Below are 20,000 nucleotides of genomic sequence, written 5' to 3' on the forward strand. Positions count from 1 at the left end.
CTGAGAATAAGGTTTCTTTAAATATGCAAGGCAATTAATTAACCAGTGAAATTAAGCTGCACAAACAACGGCACTTTCACAGTAAGGGTGTTCGGTAGAGGAAATCTTGTTTCACATTGCTCGTTGCTGCAAAATATTTCGCTAAATGATTAGAGGATTATTTTCTGAAATTAATAGGGGAAAAATCTTTCAATTTGGTCAATTTTACGCTGAGTAATAATTTTAGAGACTTCGCTTGTCAATTAATTTACGCTTTAACTTTAAACAGGACAGTCGACAGAAGTTGGCAATGAGTCTCTTTGAGGCTAAAAATATCGTTTTCTATTGCTCATTGCTTCCAAATAATTTACTAAATGATTAGACAATGGTTTCCTGAAGGATATAGTAAAATAGTATTTTAATCTTGTCAATTCTACGTTCAGAAATAGTCTTCCGAATTTGCACGCCAGTTAATTCAGCCGTTACTAATTTAACCCGCACACTGAACTGCACTTTAAGAGGAAGTGTCTTCAGGAGGAAAAATCTTGGTGTTTATTTCTGGTTGCTTACAAATTCTACGGAAAATGGTTAGAAGATCCTTTTCTCCATATGATAGTAAAAAAGCTTTTAATTTTATCAAATCTATGCTAAGAAAAAAAATTTTAGCGAGTATCTCAATAAATTAATTTAAGCGTAGAATGAAACCCACGCAGTAACCGGAAATTCAATACTTCGTATCTTGCACAATTTATATCTTCAATCTCATTTCTACTAGCTTGCCGCTAATTCGCTCAATAACAACAGTGTTTTTGGCTGAAGATTATAGTGAAAGAATACTTTAATTGGGTCAATTCTACGTTGAGAAATAGTTTTCCGAGTTTACCGGTCAGTTAATTCAGCCGTCATTAATTTCATGCCCATACTGAACGGAACAGTAACTCTTTTCCGGAGTAAAAATCTTCGTTTTCATTGATTGATGCTTACAAATAATTCTCAAAATGATAAGAACATTTTTTTCTAAATATGATAGTGAAAAAAGTTTTTAATTTGGTCCAATCCTCGCTCAGAAATATTTTTAGGGAGTATCTCAATAAATTTATTTGCGCGTAAAATAGAGCACGCGTAGTAAGCGGAAATTCAATATTTCATATCTTCCATAATTTATATCTTCATGTTTGTTTATTTCTAGCTTATAAATAAATCACAGAAATGATTAGAGGATCTCTCTCTCTCTCAACGTTATAGTGAAAAAATCTTTTTGTTTGGGCAATTCTACACTGAGAAATAGCTTTTATAAGTTTGTCGGTCAATTAATTGAGCGGTGAAATTTATGTTGCTTAGTGAACGGCACTTCACAGTAACTGTGTCCTCGAGAGTAAAAATCTTCTTTTTATTGCTCGTTGCTTGCAAATAACTCGCTAAATGATAAGAGGATCGTTTTATAAAGATAACAGAGAAAGAAACTTTTAATTTGGTCAATTTTACGGTAAGAGAAAGGTTTCTTTTTAAATGTGCTAGGAAATTAATTAAACAGTGAAATTAAGCTGCATAATCAACGGCACTTTCACAGTAAGTGTGTTCGAAGTAAAAATCTTCTTTTACATTGCTCTTTGCTTCCAAATAATTCGCTAAATGCTTAGAGGTTTTCTTTTTCTGAAAATTGTAGTGAAAGAATCTTTTAATTTGGTCAATACTACGCTGAGCAATAATTTTAGAGACTTGCCTCGTAAATTAATTTACGCTTACACTTTAACCAGGACAGTCAACAGGAGTTTAGCCGTGAGTCTCTTTGAGAGTAAAAATCTTCTTTTGTATTGCTCATTGCTTCCAAATAATTAGCCAAATGATTAGACAATCGCTTCCTGGAGAATATAGTAAAAGAATATTTTTATTTGGTCAATTCTGCGTTCAGAAATAGTTTTCCGAATTTGCACGTCAATTAATTCAGCCGTCGCCAATTTAACCCGCTCACTGAACTGCACAGCTTTAAGACTGAAGAGTCTTCAGGAGAAAAATCTTTGTTTTTATTTCTGGTTGCTTACAAATTTTTCGGAAAAAGATTAGAAGATCCTTTTCTCGATACGATAGGGAAACAATACTTTTAACTTTATCAAATTTACGCTAAAAAATTGTTTAGCAAATATCTCAATAAATTTATTTACGCGTAGAATGGAACCCGCGCAGTAACCGGAAATTTAATACTTCATATCTTGCACAATTTATATCTTCAAGTTCATTTCTACTAGCTTCCCGCTAATTCGCTTAATGATAGCAGTAATCTTGCCTGAAGATTATAGTGAAACAATATTTTAATTTGGTCAATTCTACGTTGAGAAACAGTTTTCCGAGTTTCCCTGTCAGTTAATTCAGCCGTCCTTTTATTCATTCGCAAACTTAAAGGCACTTGAACAGTAACTCTCTTACGGAGTGAAAATCTTGGTTTTTGTTGCTTGATGCTTACAAATAAATCTGAAAATGATAAGAACATCCCTTTTTGAATATCCTAGTGAAAGAAATTTTTATTTTAGTCAAATCCTCGCTGAGAAATAATTTTAGGGAGTATCTCAATAAATTCATTAACGCGTAAAATAGAACACGCGTAGTAAGCGGAAATTCAATACGTCATATCTTCCACAATGTATATCTTCATGTCTGTTTCTTCTAGCTTCTAAATAATTCACTTAATGATTAGAGGATCTCTCTCTCGCAACATTATGGTGAAAGAATCTTTTAATTTGCTTGATTCTACACTGAGCAATAGTTTTTATAAGTTTGTCGGTCAATTAATTGAGCCGTGAAATTTATGTTGCTTAGTGAACCGCACTTCACAGTAACTGTGTCTTCTTGAGTAAAAAGCTTCTTTTTTTATAACTCGTTGCTTCAAAATAATTCGCTACATGATCAGAGGATCGCTTTACGACGATTACAGTCAAAGAAACTTTTCATTTGGTAAATGTGAGAAAGGTTTTTAAACAAAATTAACTAGGCAATTAATTAACCTGTGAAAGTATGCTGTACAATCAACGGCACTTTCACAGTAAGTGTGTTTTGGAGTAAAATTCTTCTTTTTCATTGCTCGTTCCTACCAAACAATTCGCTAAACGATTATAGGATTATTTTTTGGCAATTATAATGAAATAATCTTTTTATTTGTTCTATTCTACGCTGAGCAATAATTTTGGAGACTTCACTTGTGAATTAACTTACACTTAAACTTTAACCATCACAGTAAACAAGAGTTTAACAGTGAATCTCTTTAAGACTAAAAATATTCTTTTTTATAGCTCATTGCTTCCAAATAGTTAGCCAAATAACTAGACAATGGTTTCCTGAAGAATAAAGTAAAATGATATTTTAATTTTGCTAATTCCTCGTTCAGAAATAGTTTTCCGAATTTCCACGTCAGTTAATTGAGCCGTCACCAATTTAACCCGCGCACCGAACTGCACTTAAAGAGTAAGTGTCTCTAGGAGTAAAAATATTGGTGTTTATTTCGGGTTGCTTACGAATTCTTCGGAAAATGGTTAGAAAATCCTTTTCTCGATATGATAGCAAAAAAGCTTTTAATTTTATCAAATCTATGCTAAGAAAAAATTTTAGCGAGTATCTCAATAAATTAATTTACGCGTAAAATGGAACCCGCGCAGTAACCGGAAATTCAATACTTCGTATCTTGCACAATTTATATCTTCAATCTCATTTCTACTAGCTTTCCGCTAATTCGTTTAATAACAGTAGTCTTCTTGGCTGAAGATTATAGTGCAAGAATATTTTAATTTCGTCAATTCTACGTTGAGAAATAGTTTTCCGAGTTTGCCGGTCAGTTAATTCAGCCATCATTATTTTTATCCTCATACTGAACGTAACAGTAACTCTTTTCCGGAGTAAAAATCTTCGTTTCTATTGATCGATGCTTACAAATAATTCTCAAAATGACAAGAATATCTTTTTCTGAATATGATAGTGCAAGAAGTTTTAATTTGGTCGAATCCTCGCTAAGAAATATTTTTAGGGAGTATCTCAAAAAATTCATTTACTCGTAAGATAGAGCACTCGTTGTAAGCGGAAATTAAATATTTCATATCTTCGATTATTTATATCTTCATGTCTGTTTTTTCTAGCTTCTAAGTAATTCACAGAAATGATTAGAGGATCTCTCTCTCAACATTGTAGCGAAAAAATATTTTCATTTGGGTAGTTCTACACTGAGAAATAGCTTTTATAAGTTTGTCTGTCAATTAATTAAGCCGTGAAATTTTTGTTTCTTAGTGAACGGCACTTCACAGTAACTGTGTCTTCGAGAGCAAAAATATTCTTTTTATTGCTCGCTGCTTGCAAATAACTCGCTAAATAATCAGAGGATTGTTTTATAAAGATGACAGAGAAAGAAACGTTTAATTTGGTCAATTCTACGTTGAGAAATAGTGTTCTGAGTTTGCCAGTCAGTTAATTCAGCCGTCATTAATTTCATCCGCAAACTGAACGGCACTTGAACAGTAACTCTCTTACGGAGTGAAAATCTTCGTTGTTGTTGCTCGATGCTTACAAATAAATCTGAAAATGATAAGAACATCCCTTCCTGAATATGATAGTGAAATAAATTTTTAATTTAGTCAAATCCTCGTTGAAAAATAATTTTAGGGAGTATCTCAATAAATTCATTTACGCGTAAAATAGAACACGCGTAGTAAGCGGAAATTCAATACTTCATATCTTCCACAATTTATATCTTCATGTCTATTTTTATAGCTTCTAAATAATTCACCGAATAACTCGACGATCTCTGTCTCAACATTATCGTGAAAAAATCTTTTAATTTGGTTGATTCTACCACTGAGAAATAGTTTTTATAAGTTTTGTCGGTCAATTAATTGAGCCGTGAAATTTATGTTGCTCCGTGAACCGCACTTCACAGTAACTGTGTCTTCGAGAGTAAAAATCTTCTTTTTTTATTGCTCGTTGCTTTCAAATAATTTGCTAAATGATTAGAGGATCGTTTTACGAAGATTACAGTAAAGGAAACTTTTAATTTGGTCAATTCTACAGTGAGAGAAAGGGGTTTTTTTTTTTGAAAAAAATTAGCTAGGCAATTAATTAACCAGCGAAATTGAGCTGTACAATCAACGGCACTTTCACAGTAAGTGTGTTTGGGAGTAAAACTCTTCTTTTTCATTGCTCGTTGCTACCAAATAATTCGCTAAATGATTATAGGATTATTTTCTGAAAATGATGATGAAGTTATCTTTTTATTTGGTCTATTCTACGCTGAGCAATAATTTTGGAGACTTAACTTGTGAATTAATTTACGCTTAAACTTTAACCAGCACAGTAAACAGGAGTTTAGCTGTGAGTCTCTTTGAGACTAAAAATATTCTTTTTTTATTCTCATTGCTGCCAAATAGTTAGCCAAATAATTAGACAATGGTTTCCTGAAGAATATAGTAAAATAATATCTTAATTTTGTCAATTCTACGTTCAGAAACAGTTTTCCGAATTTGCTCGTCAGTTAATTCAGCCCTCACTAATTTAACCCGCAAACTGAACTGCACTTTAAGAGTAAGTGTCTTCAGGAGGAAAAATATTGCTGTTTTTTTCTAGTTGCTTACAAATTCTACGGAAAATGGTTAGATGATCCTTTTATTCGATATGATAGTAAAAAATCTTTTTACTTTATTAAATCTATACTAAGAAAAAATTTTAGCGAGTTTCTCAATAAATTATTTTACGCGTAGAATGGAACCCGCTCAGTAACCGAAAATTCAATACTTCATATCTTGCACAATTTATATCTTTAATTTTATTTCTACTAGCTTCACGCTATTTTCCTTAGTGATAGCAGTAGTCTTGGCTGAAGATTTTAGTTAAAGAATATTTTAATTTGGTCAATTCTACGTTGAGAAATAGTTTTCCGAGTTTGCCGGTCAGTTAATTCAGCCGTCATTAATTTCATCCGCAAACTGTCGGCACTTAAACAGTAACTCCCTTTCGGAGTCAAAATCTTCGTCTTCATTGCTCGATGATTACAAATAATTCTCTCTACGATAAGAGCATCTTTTTCTAAATATGATAGTGAAAGAAGTTTTTAATTTGGTCAAATCCTTGCTGAGAAATAATTTTAGGTAGTATCTCAATATATTCATTTCCTCGTAAAATAGAACCCGCTTAGTAATTGGAAAATCAATACTTCATATCGTCCATAATTTATATCTTCATGTCTGTTTTTTCTAGCTTCTAAATAATTCACTGAATGATTAGAAGATCTTTCTCTATACATCATAGCGAAAAAATCTTTGAATTTAGTTTATTTCACACTGAGAAATAGTTTTTTATAAGTTTGTCGGTCAATTAATTGAGCCGTGAAATTTATGTTGCGAAGTAAAAGGCACTTTACAGTAACTGTGTCTTTGAGAGTAAAAATATTATTTTTTATTGCACTTTTCTTCATAATCATTCGCTAAATGATTAGAGGATCGCTTTTTAAAGAGTATTGTGAAAGAAACTTTGAATTTGATCGATTCTTCGCTGAGAAAATGGTTATAATTGAAATTTGCTAGGCAATTAATTAACCAGTGAAATTAGGCTGCGCAATCAACGGCACTTTCACAGTAAGTGTGTTCGTGAGTAGAAATATTTTTTATTGCTCGTTGCTTCCAAATAAGTCGCTAAATGATTAGAGAGTTGTTTTCTGAAAAATATCCCGAAAAATCATTTAATTTGGTCAATTCGACGCTGAGCAATAATTTTGGAGACTTCACTTTTGAATAAATTTACGCTTAAACTCTTCTTCTTTGAGGAACATATCTAGTCGTTGGGAAACAAAAAGCCCAGTCACTGTCTTACCGGCACAAGTCGAGCATTCATCACCTATGGATAATAGTAGTGTCATCACGTGCTGATGTCTTGTTCTGATGTAGTGTAACGATTTTAAAATAACTCTAAGACAAAGTCACGTCTTTATTAAAAAAATAACTTAATTTTATTGCAAGTTGTTAGTATTATTATGTTTAAGAATGAAAGGATGTAAATGTGGTTTTAAAATTAGCCAACAACAATAATTTTTGGGGTAGCCTTTTCCTTTTAATCTCCTGTTTAACTACTAGAAGGTTTGTCTCCAGACAGTAGCTTTCTGTGATTCACCTTTTCATTGAATGTTCTGGGGGAGCTGTTTAATATCTTTACAAGGAGAAACTAAAAACAAGGAGACATTGAAAAAGTTAGTTACAAATATAAAACGTGATTATTATAAAATATAATGAACAGAAGAAGCGAAGATGAGAGAACAATGAAACCCTGTGGTTGTCCATCAATAGCTTCTTTTGTATGATAAGAGAACAAGACGCACGTTCAACGGTTTGTAGAAAACACAAGCAAATTAAATAAAAAACGTCAATAAGACACCAGAGAAGAACGTCCGAAATATTTTAAGGCTACTTTTCCAAACCAAAATGGAGACGTTCAAGAGAAAATGGAATACAGTGGTTGTTCTCCCCGGAAAAATTCTAGCATTTGAGAAGGTGATAGGGAGATTGGATTAAAGCTTTTAAGAATGAATAATGAAAACGAACAAACAAACAAAACAAAAAAAAGCTCGTGTTATTTATTAGTTTTACAGATATTACCGCTGACCTTCAAAGCATCCATCATCGTCAATGAGCACAGTTCGTAGACCGGGAGAGACTGGACAACAAGGCAAAGCTTGGCCTGGAACGAATACGAAGAACAAGTTGGATTACGATCGATTTCGTGCACAATACGTCGGCGTCTGCGTCTGCAAACTTGGTTTTGCAAGACAATACGTGGGTTGCGAAAAGGTTACACAAAAGAAGAATAGTATACGGGATTGATAGGTAGAAATTTTGTGGATTTCGAGAATAAAAAGAAGAACGTTTGATATGGAATAATTCAATAATAATTCAATGATCAGAAATCGGTGTTTTGTGTGTGAACAAAAGCCCTATTCGAAATGTTTTTGCTGCCTGCACAAGAGCTATCCGGTATAGTGTACACATAGCCTTAAGAACGATAGTTTCAATCCACCGTCCGGTAAAAAACATGGCGGCTGTACATTTTACCACAATACCTTGGGAGCTTCAGACAGTCTGTAGACACATTGGAAGCCATATTCTTTGCGGAATTCGTCCCTGGACTAACAACATTGTGTTTGCTAGTTTTAAAGTTTTTAGAATTTCTCTGTGCGTTTAGGGTTTTCGAACGCTAAGAATTATGGGTAAATGTACCGGTCACCATCATTTTCGATACGGTAGATTTTATTTCTAACACAAGGGCACCTTGTCGACCAGGGCCCAGATTGACGAAAGCCTACAAATAAAGTTAAGATGGATTCAAAGTATTATTCCTTGACAATAGCCTACTACTGGACTAACAATAGCGTATTGCTAAGAAAGGTACTTACTGGGACCGTGCCTACACTGATACAGAGGTATTTTTGCTCAGTTTATGGCTACGCGGGAATAGTAGTTCTTAGCAACGGCTATTGAAATCCAAAAATAAAATTGGGGGTAACCACGCATATTTTAGAGACAATTAAGCAACAATTGTTCTTAAAAGCAGTAAAATGCAAAACAATGTTTGGCGTTTTACTCCCAATTGAAGCTTTCTTTTCTCTGAAAAATACATGGTTAACCCCAATTTTCTTTTTTGATACCAAGAGCACTTGCTAAGTTCCGCTTTCTAAGCGTAGTTTTAAACTGCACAAAAATATACTTGTATTAGTAGGCACCACCCATAGGAAACCCGAGTATCTCGAGATGCCCAGAACGTACGCGGAGTAACAAAAGTAAGCACCGTCCTTAAGATGGTTCAAAGTGTTGTTCCTTTACAATAGCCTATTGCTGGACTAAAAAATAGCCTATTGCTAAAACGATACCTACTTATAATTATATGAAATTAACACTTCATGAAGTTAACACGAATTTTAAAAATTCGCCTTAATTTCTTTTTTAATTTTAACTTTCGCGTTGCGCGTTAATTTCTGCGACCTTAATTTACATTGTTTTCGCCCCAAATTCAAGATACACTCCAGGAAGGAAAAAGCATTCGTCGGTATCATGGACACTAGCTGTGAAGAACGCCCAAAGTGGCCAGATTTCTTTGCTTAACCCCTATTTTTAGGGACAATTCCACGTTGTTTGCATTTCGGACTTTCACACTTCATTTTTTGAATTTTTAACACCCCATTCGCGTTAATTTCCATTATTGCAAAGTAATTTTTCCTACAATTCGCGTCATTAATTTAAGTCGTGTAAACTTCAAAGACCCTTTAAATGAACACAAGCGTTAATTCCTATAATAAGATAACTTAGGAGGTTTCGTGAATCTGATCCATAAACAACAGCGTTTTCTTAAAATCCACCAAGGAGCGCAACGTGCATATCACCAATAATAGTTAGAAAATTTCCCAAAGTTTGACTTGAGGAAAGTTTGTAAATGCTCCGACTCATATGTTTAAGAGACGTTGATTAGCTGAGACTACTAAAAACCAAGCCTGAGTGAGGTGAACGTACCTTCTCTTTTGAAAAGTGCTGTTTCCTTAGCATCTATATGAAGAAAGTGGCCGGAGAAAAATGTGAACTCGGCGTTTCTCGTGGAATTAGAAAAATATACTGATTGATCACACAATGTGAGCTCTTGGTTGGCTATGCAGTTAACAAATCGACGGCAGTTATCTATGGTGTATACTCTTATAGATCATAAATAAAAATAATAATAATAATAATGTAATTCAGTGTTATACGCTTTCAACATAAGCGAGAGGGTATGTCTGGATTTCCCGCACAGTAAAACCTGGTTTTCACTAGCGCTGGACGCAAGCACAAGCATAAGAGCTTTATGTCAAGTGAAAACCAAAGCGACGCAAGCAAAAGCAGTCATAAATCGCGCTAAAAATACTTCGGCATTTGTAGGCATCGTCCTTAAATAAATTATCTGATCTTATCTGATTTGATCTTCTACTTCTACTCGCATAAAGAAACTAGGTCGATACTTTTTACTAGTTACTCTTTGCTTGTAAGTAATTTCTCTTAGAAGAGGCTGTGATTTTTCTATACCTCTCTTGACACAGTTGATTCTTGTTTAGAACCGGTTATATGAACACCTGCCGGTAACGCAACAACTCTTTATGGTCAAAGATTACCTAACTAGAGTCATAAATTACCATTTCATTTATAAAATTAATTTCGTTTTCTAGACTACCTTAATTTACGACTAAATGATGCTCTGGACTTGATAGACCAAGCACCAGTCATTCCATGTCGAAACAAAGACGACGGCGAGTCACTGAACGTGTGTTCATGTGTGGAGACAATTGGTTCTCGTGCTCCTTCCAGGAGACTGTAGCGTCTGTGGAGGACCTCCGATGTCCACCACGGGATTTAGGCTGAACGTGGGTCATGTTTCGTGTATGCCTCAGAGGCTTTCCTTTTTGATCCGTCAGGACCTCTGATCCGAGTACCTTGCGAAAGTCCCTGGATAGAGGAGCCTAGAATGAAGAGAGAACGTCAACTGGAGTGTAGATTTTCGGCGGTATTTGACTTAACGTCTTTTCAGAGTGCTTACCTTTTGTAAAAATATTTGTAAAACTGAAAATGGTTTGAATCCAGTGGTCATGTCATAATTAAGTACGTAAATTATGATCATCCGGGTGAGTGTAGTCCTGAGAAGGACTGTTTGAGGTGACATTGACTGACGTTTCGACAACCTGAGCGGAAGAAGTCGTCTTCATAGTGAAGTGAATTGTGGAACGTCAGTAGATTGCATAAAAGTTTTCCAGTTGTTGACCTCATTGGTCAACTAAGTCCAGATTATTATTGGTCGTTTGTCAGTTAAGCAATAACGCGATTGGCTGTGAAGACTGTAACTTGAAGTGATTGGTGCGCTTCGATCCGTCTTTTGTTAGTAAAATGTACGTCGGTTAAATCTCTATTAAATCATCATACACGCCACATGTTAATGGAGAAAAGGAGGAGTGTAATTTTCCTGCATCCGTACTGAACAAGCTTTTTTAGCTAATAATTTTGTAAATGGCTTAGTATTTTGAGGGGCTTACTCCAGGTAAGCAGGCAACCAGTCACCGTACTCTCTATAGAATAGGCTGATTTAAAAAGAGAAAGGGAACGTCAGTTGACAAAAGGCGCGCGCATCAAGAATACTCAAACGATAGTCGAAATGGACTCGCGTCCACACTATTCCGCGCACTCTCGCGTCCTCAAAAACGTTCCCGTACTGTTGCTAAATCACCCTAGTATTAAAGTGCCCATATCGGAAAATTTTTTATTTTCTTATCTGAATCTAAACATCATCCTAAGAACTTCAGTGAAAAAATTTTTCGATTTGCATAAAACGCGAATTTTTTATGAATTTTATAAGACGTTCAAATTTGCCGCCATTTTGGCCCACCATTCGCATTAGTCTCCTCTCGGTTTAGCAAGAGCTGTGACGTAGATTCAGGAACACGTGACTTCAGCCTTTCTCTGGATCTCACTGAAAACAAGTCGCGGTATTTCTGCACGTTTCTCGAAAATGCCGAAAAGATGTGTTGCAGCGAGATGTGGAAACATCAAAGACGAAGCGAATGGAATAAGCATGCACGGGATTCCTTTCTTTGGCACCACATGCCCGCAAAGACTGAGGAGGCGAAAGAAATGGATCGATTTTATGCTGAAGCGGAGGAAGATGTGGACGCGCGCCTGGAAAGACCTCGTCCTTGTGCTCGATGGACTTCAATGACGAGGATTTCACAAGGCTGATGAATTCAGGTTTAAACTTAAAACGTGAAGTGAAGTAGGATGACATCGCGTTTCTGTTTATCCTTTAAAACCGCTAAGCGAAAGGAAGACGAAGACCAAGAGCCACCTTCGAAGAGGAGCAGGGAAAAGCGAATGGTAAGCTTTCGATGCTGAATATTCACACCCGCTTGTGACATTCTAAGCGTTGTAACCTTCTGGGGTTTATAGTTTGACCTCACTGTTAACTCAGTCGCAAGTTTTATAAAATATGGCGTAATTGTTTTGGTATATATTCTCATAGATCGTGAGATCCGCGAAGTTTTGTTGAGACCAAGCTCTCAAAAAATACTAGCACAAATGCTACCACTGATGTAAATAGATCGATGCGAGAACAGTCGCACTCGGCGAACACAAAAAACATTGTAAACCACGATGTAGATAGGGTACATAAACTGCAGCAAGAATTCAACGAGCTCGAACAAATATTGTACACACATGTGTTGCAGAATTCTGCAAACAATAAAAATGTTGAAAAGTATAACAGCGTTATCTCTGAAAACCTAACCACCCCAACGGGGGCTCAAAATAAAAACAGGGCACAAAACAAATAACTAGCGCAAAGAGCGCAGTGAAAAAAATGGCTAAAAAACGGATTGAGACACAAAGAGAAAAACACGAGAAATTCATGAAGAATTTTTCAAACAAACAACTTAGCGACAGCGTGTTAGCGTTATTTCTAAAGGGCTCAAATTTGTCCCGACACCGGTGACAGACACGAATTGCATTAGACGCCAACTTCGAACATTTCGCAAGACGTATGCGCCTAAAAGATACAATGGATTTCGTAAACTGTGGGACAGTGACAAAAAGGAAATTAACTTGTTCATTGGACAAGCTAACAACTTCCATCCTACAATTAAATTTACGGCTGAAATTTGAGAGAACGAGACAAGCTATTATTATCACAGTTCAACACGTGTCCTTCCTGTAGTTCCGCGAGAACAATGTCGCTAGTCAGCGCTTCCCAATTGCCTTCGAGTTCCTTGCAGCAGTAGCACTCGCTGATATTTGCTAGCAGATCACGGCTACAGTTACCACAAGTACATCTACATGGTAAATAATTCGTTCGAATGTATGTGAGTACTTGGCCATAGTTTTGACAGATGATAATGAAGAGCGCGTATGCAAAATGCAAGGTGAGAACTTTACCATCCACTAACACGCACTCTATTCTCCAAGCGTTTCGTTAAATCTTCCTCGAGTCGTCGCTTCTCCTCTTGTTCCTTGCGATATCTTTTTAGCCATTCTTCGTCTGCTATCGGCTCGTCCGCGTAGGGTTCGAGTGTATCATCATCTTCACACGTATTACTTGTTTCGTGGACGCCATCTATCGCCTCGACTTCGACGCTTTCAAATTCGTCCTAGCTGCTTTCTTCAGCGGTTTGCTCACTTTCCGTGTCAGATAAGTTTTCTGCCATGGAATATTTGGAGCTAAGTTTTTCCTTCCTACCGGTGAATCTGATGATTTTCTTTCTGCCGCGAATGTACTTTACTGAAGGTCAAGTGAGTGCATAGACTCGAGAGTTCCTGAATGTACGTCACAGACCATGTCACGTGGCCCTATTGTGTGCCCGTCGGCATTCTCATCAGCGGGGCGGGTGGACCGCAATAAAATATTATTTTAAAGATTTGTAAAACTCATAAAAAATTCCCGTTTCATGCAAATCGAAAAAATTTTTCTCGGACGTTCTTGGCGTAATGTTAAGATTCAGATGAGAAAATAAAAAAAAATCCGTTATGGGCACTTTAAATTACAAGGGCATTATAGGAATACATGAAGAAAAGCGTACAAGAGAGCAAGTTACTGATGTTGTTATCTTCACAAAGGCTTTAACGATAATAAGAAGATATTATCATTCACAGCATTATGGAGTAACGTCAATACATTTGAAAAGTATCAGTTAAACAACAGAAATTTCTTTTTTTTATCTCTCTTTTCTTTTTGTTTTGTTCCTTTGTTACAGATTTAATGCTTTTTGCTTACTTGTTTGTCTCCTTCAACTTTCAAAAGCATGTTTTATCAAATAACTTGTATATCGTAATTTCATTTATAATATAGAAAAGAGTGTTTTACTGGAAAAAAAAAACACTCGTAAAATTCATTCGAAACTACATGAGGGCCTTGAGTGGCGTATTTTCCATATCCTCACTAGCAAGGATATTGATTTGGTCATTTCCCGCTTTTCACGATTGTTTGTGCAATCAGTGAGTAAACCCAGTGAACGATAGATTTTTCTATAGAATGAAAAGTAAAATTACACGGTGGCTTGAAGATACTTTTTTTTTGTTTTGTTTTGTTAAAAACACATTTTTTTTTTACCACTCAAAAATAAAATTCATAGCTCTCTGACCCACCGTGTAATATCCTCTATCTATTGATGCACTTCTGATTATTTTTTAATCCTTTGCTGAATAAAATTCAATTTGTAAAAATACCATTACCGTTAAGGACGGTGCCACCTAATAAAGAAGTTTTATCGCGCAGTTTTTGACTATGCAGGAAAAGCAGATTTTAGCAAGGGCTACTGAAATCCAAAAAGAAAATTGTGGGTAACCACGCAATTTTTAGAGATAATTAAGCAACAATTACTCTAAAAAAAAAAATAGTAATATACAAAGCAATGTACAGTATTTTTTTCCAAATTGAAGCTTTATTATCTCTGAAAAATGTATGGTTACCCCAAATTTTCTTTTTGGATAACAAGACCACTTGCTGAGTTCTGCTTTTTCCGCATAGTTTTAAACTGCGCAAAAATATCCTTGTATTAGCAGGTACCATCCCAAAAGGAAACCTAAGTATCTCGAGATGCGCAGAACGTATGCGCAGTAACAGAAAGTGGGCACCGTCCTTAATTCATGCAAATTCGTGACTCACTTACTCTGGCTAGTAGATCTCTGGTCCTGAGATGGTAGATGTGACACAACAGTGTGTATAGACAACTGAGTTTGCTGCTAAAGGTGCAAACATAACGGTAGTGTACATCTCTGAGAGAAAACAAAACAACCAGAGCCAATTTTTAATAAACTTTGTAAGCTGCAACTTGCAGCTGAACCCTTGTGTTTATGTACGAACACAAGAAAGAAATCCTGAATAAATTAAAGAGTACAAACCGAGTTCAACTCTCCTCTTTACGTCTGAGGGAGCGAGAGAGACTGGGACGTAAGGAGGAGACACCCTGGAAACGAGGTTGATAGCAATGTTTGTTCAGATAATTTTCTGCGTGCGCAAGTAATTAAAATGTTTGCTAGCTATAACTGCAAGAGTTTGTTTTAATTGGTTCCAGGTTACATTAAAGGCTATTTAACAAAGTATTTTGAACTTTAGTCCCTGTTTGATCAAAACTTTGCACAGTTCTGCCTGATTTTCCTGACTTACGTACGCACGGAACGTTTACGCATCCGTATTAAGGGGGGAAGGGAGGGGACTGTGTATCTCTTATCTACACAAACTAACTACTCACAATTATCCTAATGCCCAAAATTGCTTATGACCCGTTTATACTATTCTTGTGCAATTTTTATCGCACGTTGCTTAATGCAACTTCTGCAGTTTCAAATCGCGTAGGAGTGTATTGCATACACTTATAAAATACCAGAAGAGCTGCTGATTACCGTTCTCCTGCTTGCAGAAACAATGCACCATTGTTTTCTAAGGACCGAAAATTAGGAATTCTCTACCCAAAGACGTAACAAGTTCTGAGGTTCTATTGAGCTTCAAAAGAAAAATTTTAAACTTCCTTGACTTTTAAATTAGGCAATACTTCACGTCATTCCGCAAATTTATTTTGTATAAGAATGTCAGGAGACCTCCCTGGTATAAGCCTGGTGTTTTCTGGAGGCCTGCTCGCCATTCAATGTTTGAATTTATTTTTATTGAATCGTGTTACACTTTTATATTTGTTCTCTTGTTTAAATGTAACTGCATGCACCTTGTAATAATATGACCTTGCATAAATCTAGTTTTTAATTTTCTCAGAAAGTCATCAATCGAAAAAAATTCTAAATCTCAGGACGCACAATCCTTGACTATCCACTAACAGATCAATAAAGTAACAAACCTCTGATCTATGCTTTCCTCCTCGTGTTCAGACTTGCCTATCTCACTCGGGAAGGCTGGAGTCAGCTCCGCGTCTGCCAACACCGGTGCCTCAGAGCGTTCAGATGTCCTCTTCTTGTTGAGCATTTGCATTAGTAAGCTTAGACAAGGCAATTTCAATTTTATGGACAATCCGTATATACCTCTTACCAACCGAGTTCAAGGTCCGCACTGTAAGTTACGGACCGAGTTTTTTTTTTCCTTGATTTTTCACACGCTATAAATCAACGGGAAAAAACGAGGAACCGTAACTTAAGCCGCCGTTACACGTTGAAACTTTTAGCTGAAACTTGTGTGCAACGGCGCTGCGAAACAAGTTTCAGCAGGCGTTGCACCGTGTGACATGGTTGGTTTCGCGAAACTTTTTCGAACTTCCGTTGCGAGACAAGTTTCACGAAAAGTAGAACCGCTTTCTACTTCTGCAACGGCTCGCAACGGTCGCAGTGGTGAAAAAACAAGAGTTTCACCGTGTAACACCACTTCGTGAAACTGGTCTCGTTCGCCGTTGCACACAAGTTTCAGCTAAAAGTCTCAACGTGTAACGGCGGCTTTAGAGTACGGTCCAAGAAAGAGGTCAGCAAGCTATTTATTATATCTCCGAAGTCAACCGACCGCGTGCGAACGGGAATTTTCAAATTAAGCGGGCCGTACAGTGAAATACGGCACGCAAAATTGACCAATCGCAACGCGCCTACTCGTCAGCTCTTCCCGTATAACATTGTATACCGTAGTATAACATTGGGAAATTGTCATTATGACTACAACTACCAGAATCCTTCAGTCTTTTGTTTTCTCATACTAATTATAGCTATTGTTCTTTGCTCTCTACTGGGATTACAGAATTTGAATTTGAAAAGAGAAACGAAATGAACTCTGGTCAAATGACGCCACTCATTTAAATGGCCTATTATCATGCACAATATTGCGGCATATTCCCTGATTTGAGCCAACTCAGCCTACGGCCTCGTCGGCTAAGTATTAGACGATTTCAGCGCGATTTCGCAGGAAAAATGTTAAATGTTCTCGTTATGATAGTATATAACTACTATTTAAATTTCACCCTGAAAAAAAGCGATGACGAAAGTAGTTCTCGTTTGGCAGGTTAGGTTTTGCTTCACTATGCTCTGTCATCGGTAAGCAAGCATGCCAGTTTCACTACCAATGAGCAACAAAACAAAAACCAATCGTAACTTTCCTCTGAAGCGTTTTCCCGCGCTTGGCGCTGATTACATGTATTTGCTTCGAATTGCTGTTTGTGTCTGTTGTGATTGGCCAGAGTAATTACTTTTTGGTTCAACGACGCTGAGTTTAAAAACACTCTATACTGTATTCTCCCTTCGAGGACGTGAATTCCATCCCAATAAATTATTTATTGTTGTGGTATTCACTTCTGCGAGGGTAAAATTTCGAAAAGTAAAACTTGAAGCTTTGCATGTCTCAGCAGCTTTTTCAGCAAATTATGTTTCAGATCACGTAGGAAACGGCAGAGATCGTTTCCCCATCCCTGTTCAGTTTTGTTAATCGCTTTCTTACGAAAATAGTCTCCTTGGCAATGCTTCTTGGACCAATACTTGCTGCTAATATAATAATGAGTAATTATTTGTGAAAGTCACTGTACTTGGCCATGGTGACGTTGTAGAACTTCTTTTCTGACTCCCGCATTCTTTCATCGCCTCCACAACCTGCGGAAAGGTTCACATTTGGTAATCGCTCGGTCTATAAACCACAAGCAGCCCGTTTTCACGTGTCCTCGCAGGAGACAATTTTCGCGCGCGCCGTCCCGCATTTCCCTCGCGTTACTATTCCTTAAAAATATAAGAGACTGCTTGCAGTCTACTCGGCCTAACACTAATTATTAAAAACTGGATCATTGTATCATGAAATTCCAGGGATTTCATTGGCTTAGCGGCCATGGTATATGAGCCATTATACCATGCCCAAGAAATAGTGACCATAAAATTGTCTTCTGGGTGTTCTTCCAAAGCGAAATAAGCAAGATCTAGCAATATCTCGTGATTGTTTTTAATAAAACAATTATTCCTCTCGCGCTTGTTGGATCTATAAATCTTGTCGGTCTGTAAGCCACAAGCAGCCCTTTTTCGCGTTTCCTCGCAGAAGCCAAATTTCGCGCGCGCTGTCTCGCAGTTCCCTCGCGTTACTATTCCCAAAAATATAAGGGACTGCTTACAGTCTACTCGGCCTTACAAAAATTATTAAAAACTGGATCATTATATAATGCAATTCCAGAGATTTGATTGGTTTAGCGGCCATGGTATATGAGCCATTATACCATGCTTAAGAAATAGCGACCATTAAATTGTCTTCTGGTTGTTCTTGCAAAGCAAATCAGCAAGATCTACCAATATTTCTTGATTTTTTTTTTTTAACAAAACAATTATTCCACTCTCGCTTGTTGGATATGAGATGATTTTCTAGCCAACTTGGCGCTACGCGCCTCGCTGGTTATTTATTATCTCATCTCCAACTAGCCTCCCACGCAGTCGTTTTTAGGGGACTCGTATTACCTCCTCCCCTAAAAACCAAAGGGGTGGGAGGCTAATCTCCAACGCGCTCTTGTAAAATAATTGTTAATTAGACCACATCGCCACTATTCCGGATTCGAGCCCAGGGCCCCTCTTCTTTCTATTTCCTGGAGAAGAGACCCTGGAAATGAGGTCAAGTGATAACCGAATCAACCAAACCCATACGACTGAATTGGCTATTTAGATCATGCTTGCACCAAATGCTTTCCAGATTCAACATACTGTTTACAATGGGGCCATGATAAACTACCATCGACGAGTGACAAAATTAAAATTTGCGATAGCTTTTGCAATAATTAGGGATTTATGCAATAATTCTTGCACTTCCAGTTTAAACAACATCCGGCGGTATGCTATATGAGGTCATCATGCTATATGGACGGAAACCATGTGACCTCGGGCCTCTTCGGCCTCCATCTACTTGACTTATGTTTAGTCCATTCTAAATCCATTTTAAATCAGCCTTACGCTAATTAAACAAACCTTGAATTCTTACCATTGGCATAATATTCTCTTTACCAAGACATTTGCCAAATGACTGTCCCGCTCGCAAAGCTGACAATCTGCTTCTGTACTGGAACAACTTGGCTTTTACTTCACTCAGGCCTTCTTGATCTTCAAATGAGAAACAAGCTTTCTTCTCTTTTCTCTGCGATTCCTGTTTGTTGTAAAAGCACGGAAATATGTCTGGTTTCTGTGCAAGCGGAAGACAATGTTTACTCATTTGGCACGGGAATCCATGTTTCGAATCTTAATGTAACTCGAAAACGCCCTGCCAAATTAAGTGGCCAAACAGTAACGCAAGAAAACTTAAACTTTAAATACGTGTCGTCTTGCAATGTGACAACATCTGACCTAAACGTAATTGCGACAAATAACTTGCCATCGCGTTGTTCAAACGTAATTGATATCACACTCGGTGTCGGTGCAAGTTTTTCACTGTTTGAACATTGATACATTGTTACGCAGCAATGGCAACAGAGTACAGAGAACAGAGAACGGCAAAATGATTTTGCGTGTTCAGATAATTTCCATTGCATTTACAGCAATCTGTTATTTAAGGAAGATGCCTTACAATGGCACACGAACGTAAGATTCTATACGCGCGTGAAGAAGAATTTCCTCAGCATTTCGCTTGCTTTTTTTGGAGAAAGATTTTACTTCCGCATCATACAAACGGGGAAGACTGCAAGAAAACTTCGACAGCAAATCTCCAACAGGCGTCAAACTCGCATAAACAGGGTTCGCGTTGCCCTAAGAAAATTACTTTCAGTACCCTCGGTCAGATTTGAGTCTTTGTTCGTAGGCGAGCTACGCTTTTAGAGAACTGCTGTTTTGTCAAATGTTACGAAATTCTAATGAGCGGCTCCTTGGAAAACAGTTCATTTTCACTATTAAAATCAACGAGTCACAATTGTTTGGTCAAATGATCATGTGTGGCTTTTAATTGGGTTTTCATGGCAAAGATGAAACGCATGCAAGAGGGCTTAGCTCTTTGTGAACTCACTTCTTCGCTCGGTGATAAAAAAAAAAAAAAGTGGGTTCACAAACAAGAAACTGAGTTATTTTAAGAACAAA

General features: G+C 36.9%; 2 protein-coding genes and 1 long non-coding RNA gene across 3 annotated transcripts in view; 1 reads left to right on the top strand and 2 right to left on the bottom strand.

Moving 5' to 3' along the window:
- Positions 1-7,714, top strand: part of LOC146474562 (uncharacterized) — a 23,007-nt gene extending 15,293 nt beyond the window's left edge. Inside the window, exon 3 of the long non-coding RNA XR_014866140.1 lies at positions 7,584-7,714. This is a non-coding gene — a long non-coding RNA (uncharacterized LOC146474562). The remainder of the gene's footprint in view (positions 1-7,583) is intronic.
- Positions 7,715-10,240: 2,526 nt separating this feature from the next.
- LOC146474563 (uncharacterized) lies at positions 10,241-16,034 on the bottom strand. The gene is made up of 3 exons (XM_085116937.1): positions 15,842-16,034; positions 14,663-14,768; positions 10,241-10,477 (listed from the first exon to the last, which is right to left on the bottom strand). Exons 1-3 carry the CDS (start codon positions 15,970-15,972, stop codon positions 10,241-10,243), a joined length of 474 nt encoding a protein of 157 aa, XP_084973063.1. The 5' UTR covers positions 15,973-16,034.
- A 1,046-nt stretch (positions 16,035-17,080) lies between these two features.
- LOC146474564 (uncharacterized) overlaps positions 17,081-20,000 on the bottom strand; it is a 4,845-nt gene continuing 1,925 nt past the window's right edge. The window contains exons 3-4 of the mRNA XM_085116926.1: positions 18,919-19,080; positions 17,081-17,561 (exon numbers count right to left, since the gene is read on the bottom strand). Coding sequence (XP_084973052.1) covers positions 17,457-17,561; positions 18,919-19,080 — 267 coding nt within the window. The 3' untranslated portion in view covers positions 17,081-17,456. The remainder of the gene's footprint in view (positions 17,562-18,918; positions 19,081-20,000) is intronic.

This window comes from Pavona decussata, unplaced genomic scaffold, assembly GCF_977016875.1.
Source record: "Pavona decussata unplaced genomic scaffold, jaPavDecu1.1 SCAFFOLD_88, whole genome shotgun sequence".
NCBI lineage: Eukaryota > Metazoa > Cnidaria > Anthozoa > Scleractinia > Agariciidae > Pavona > Pavona decussata.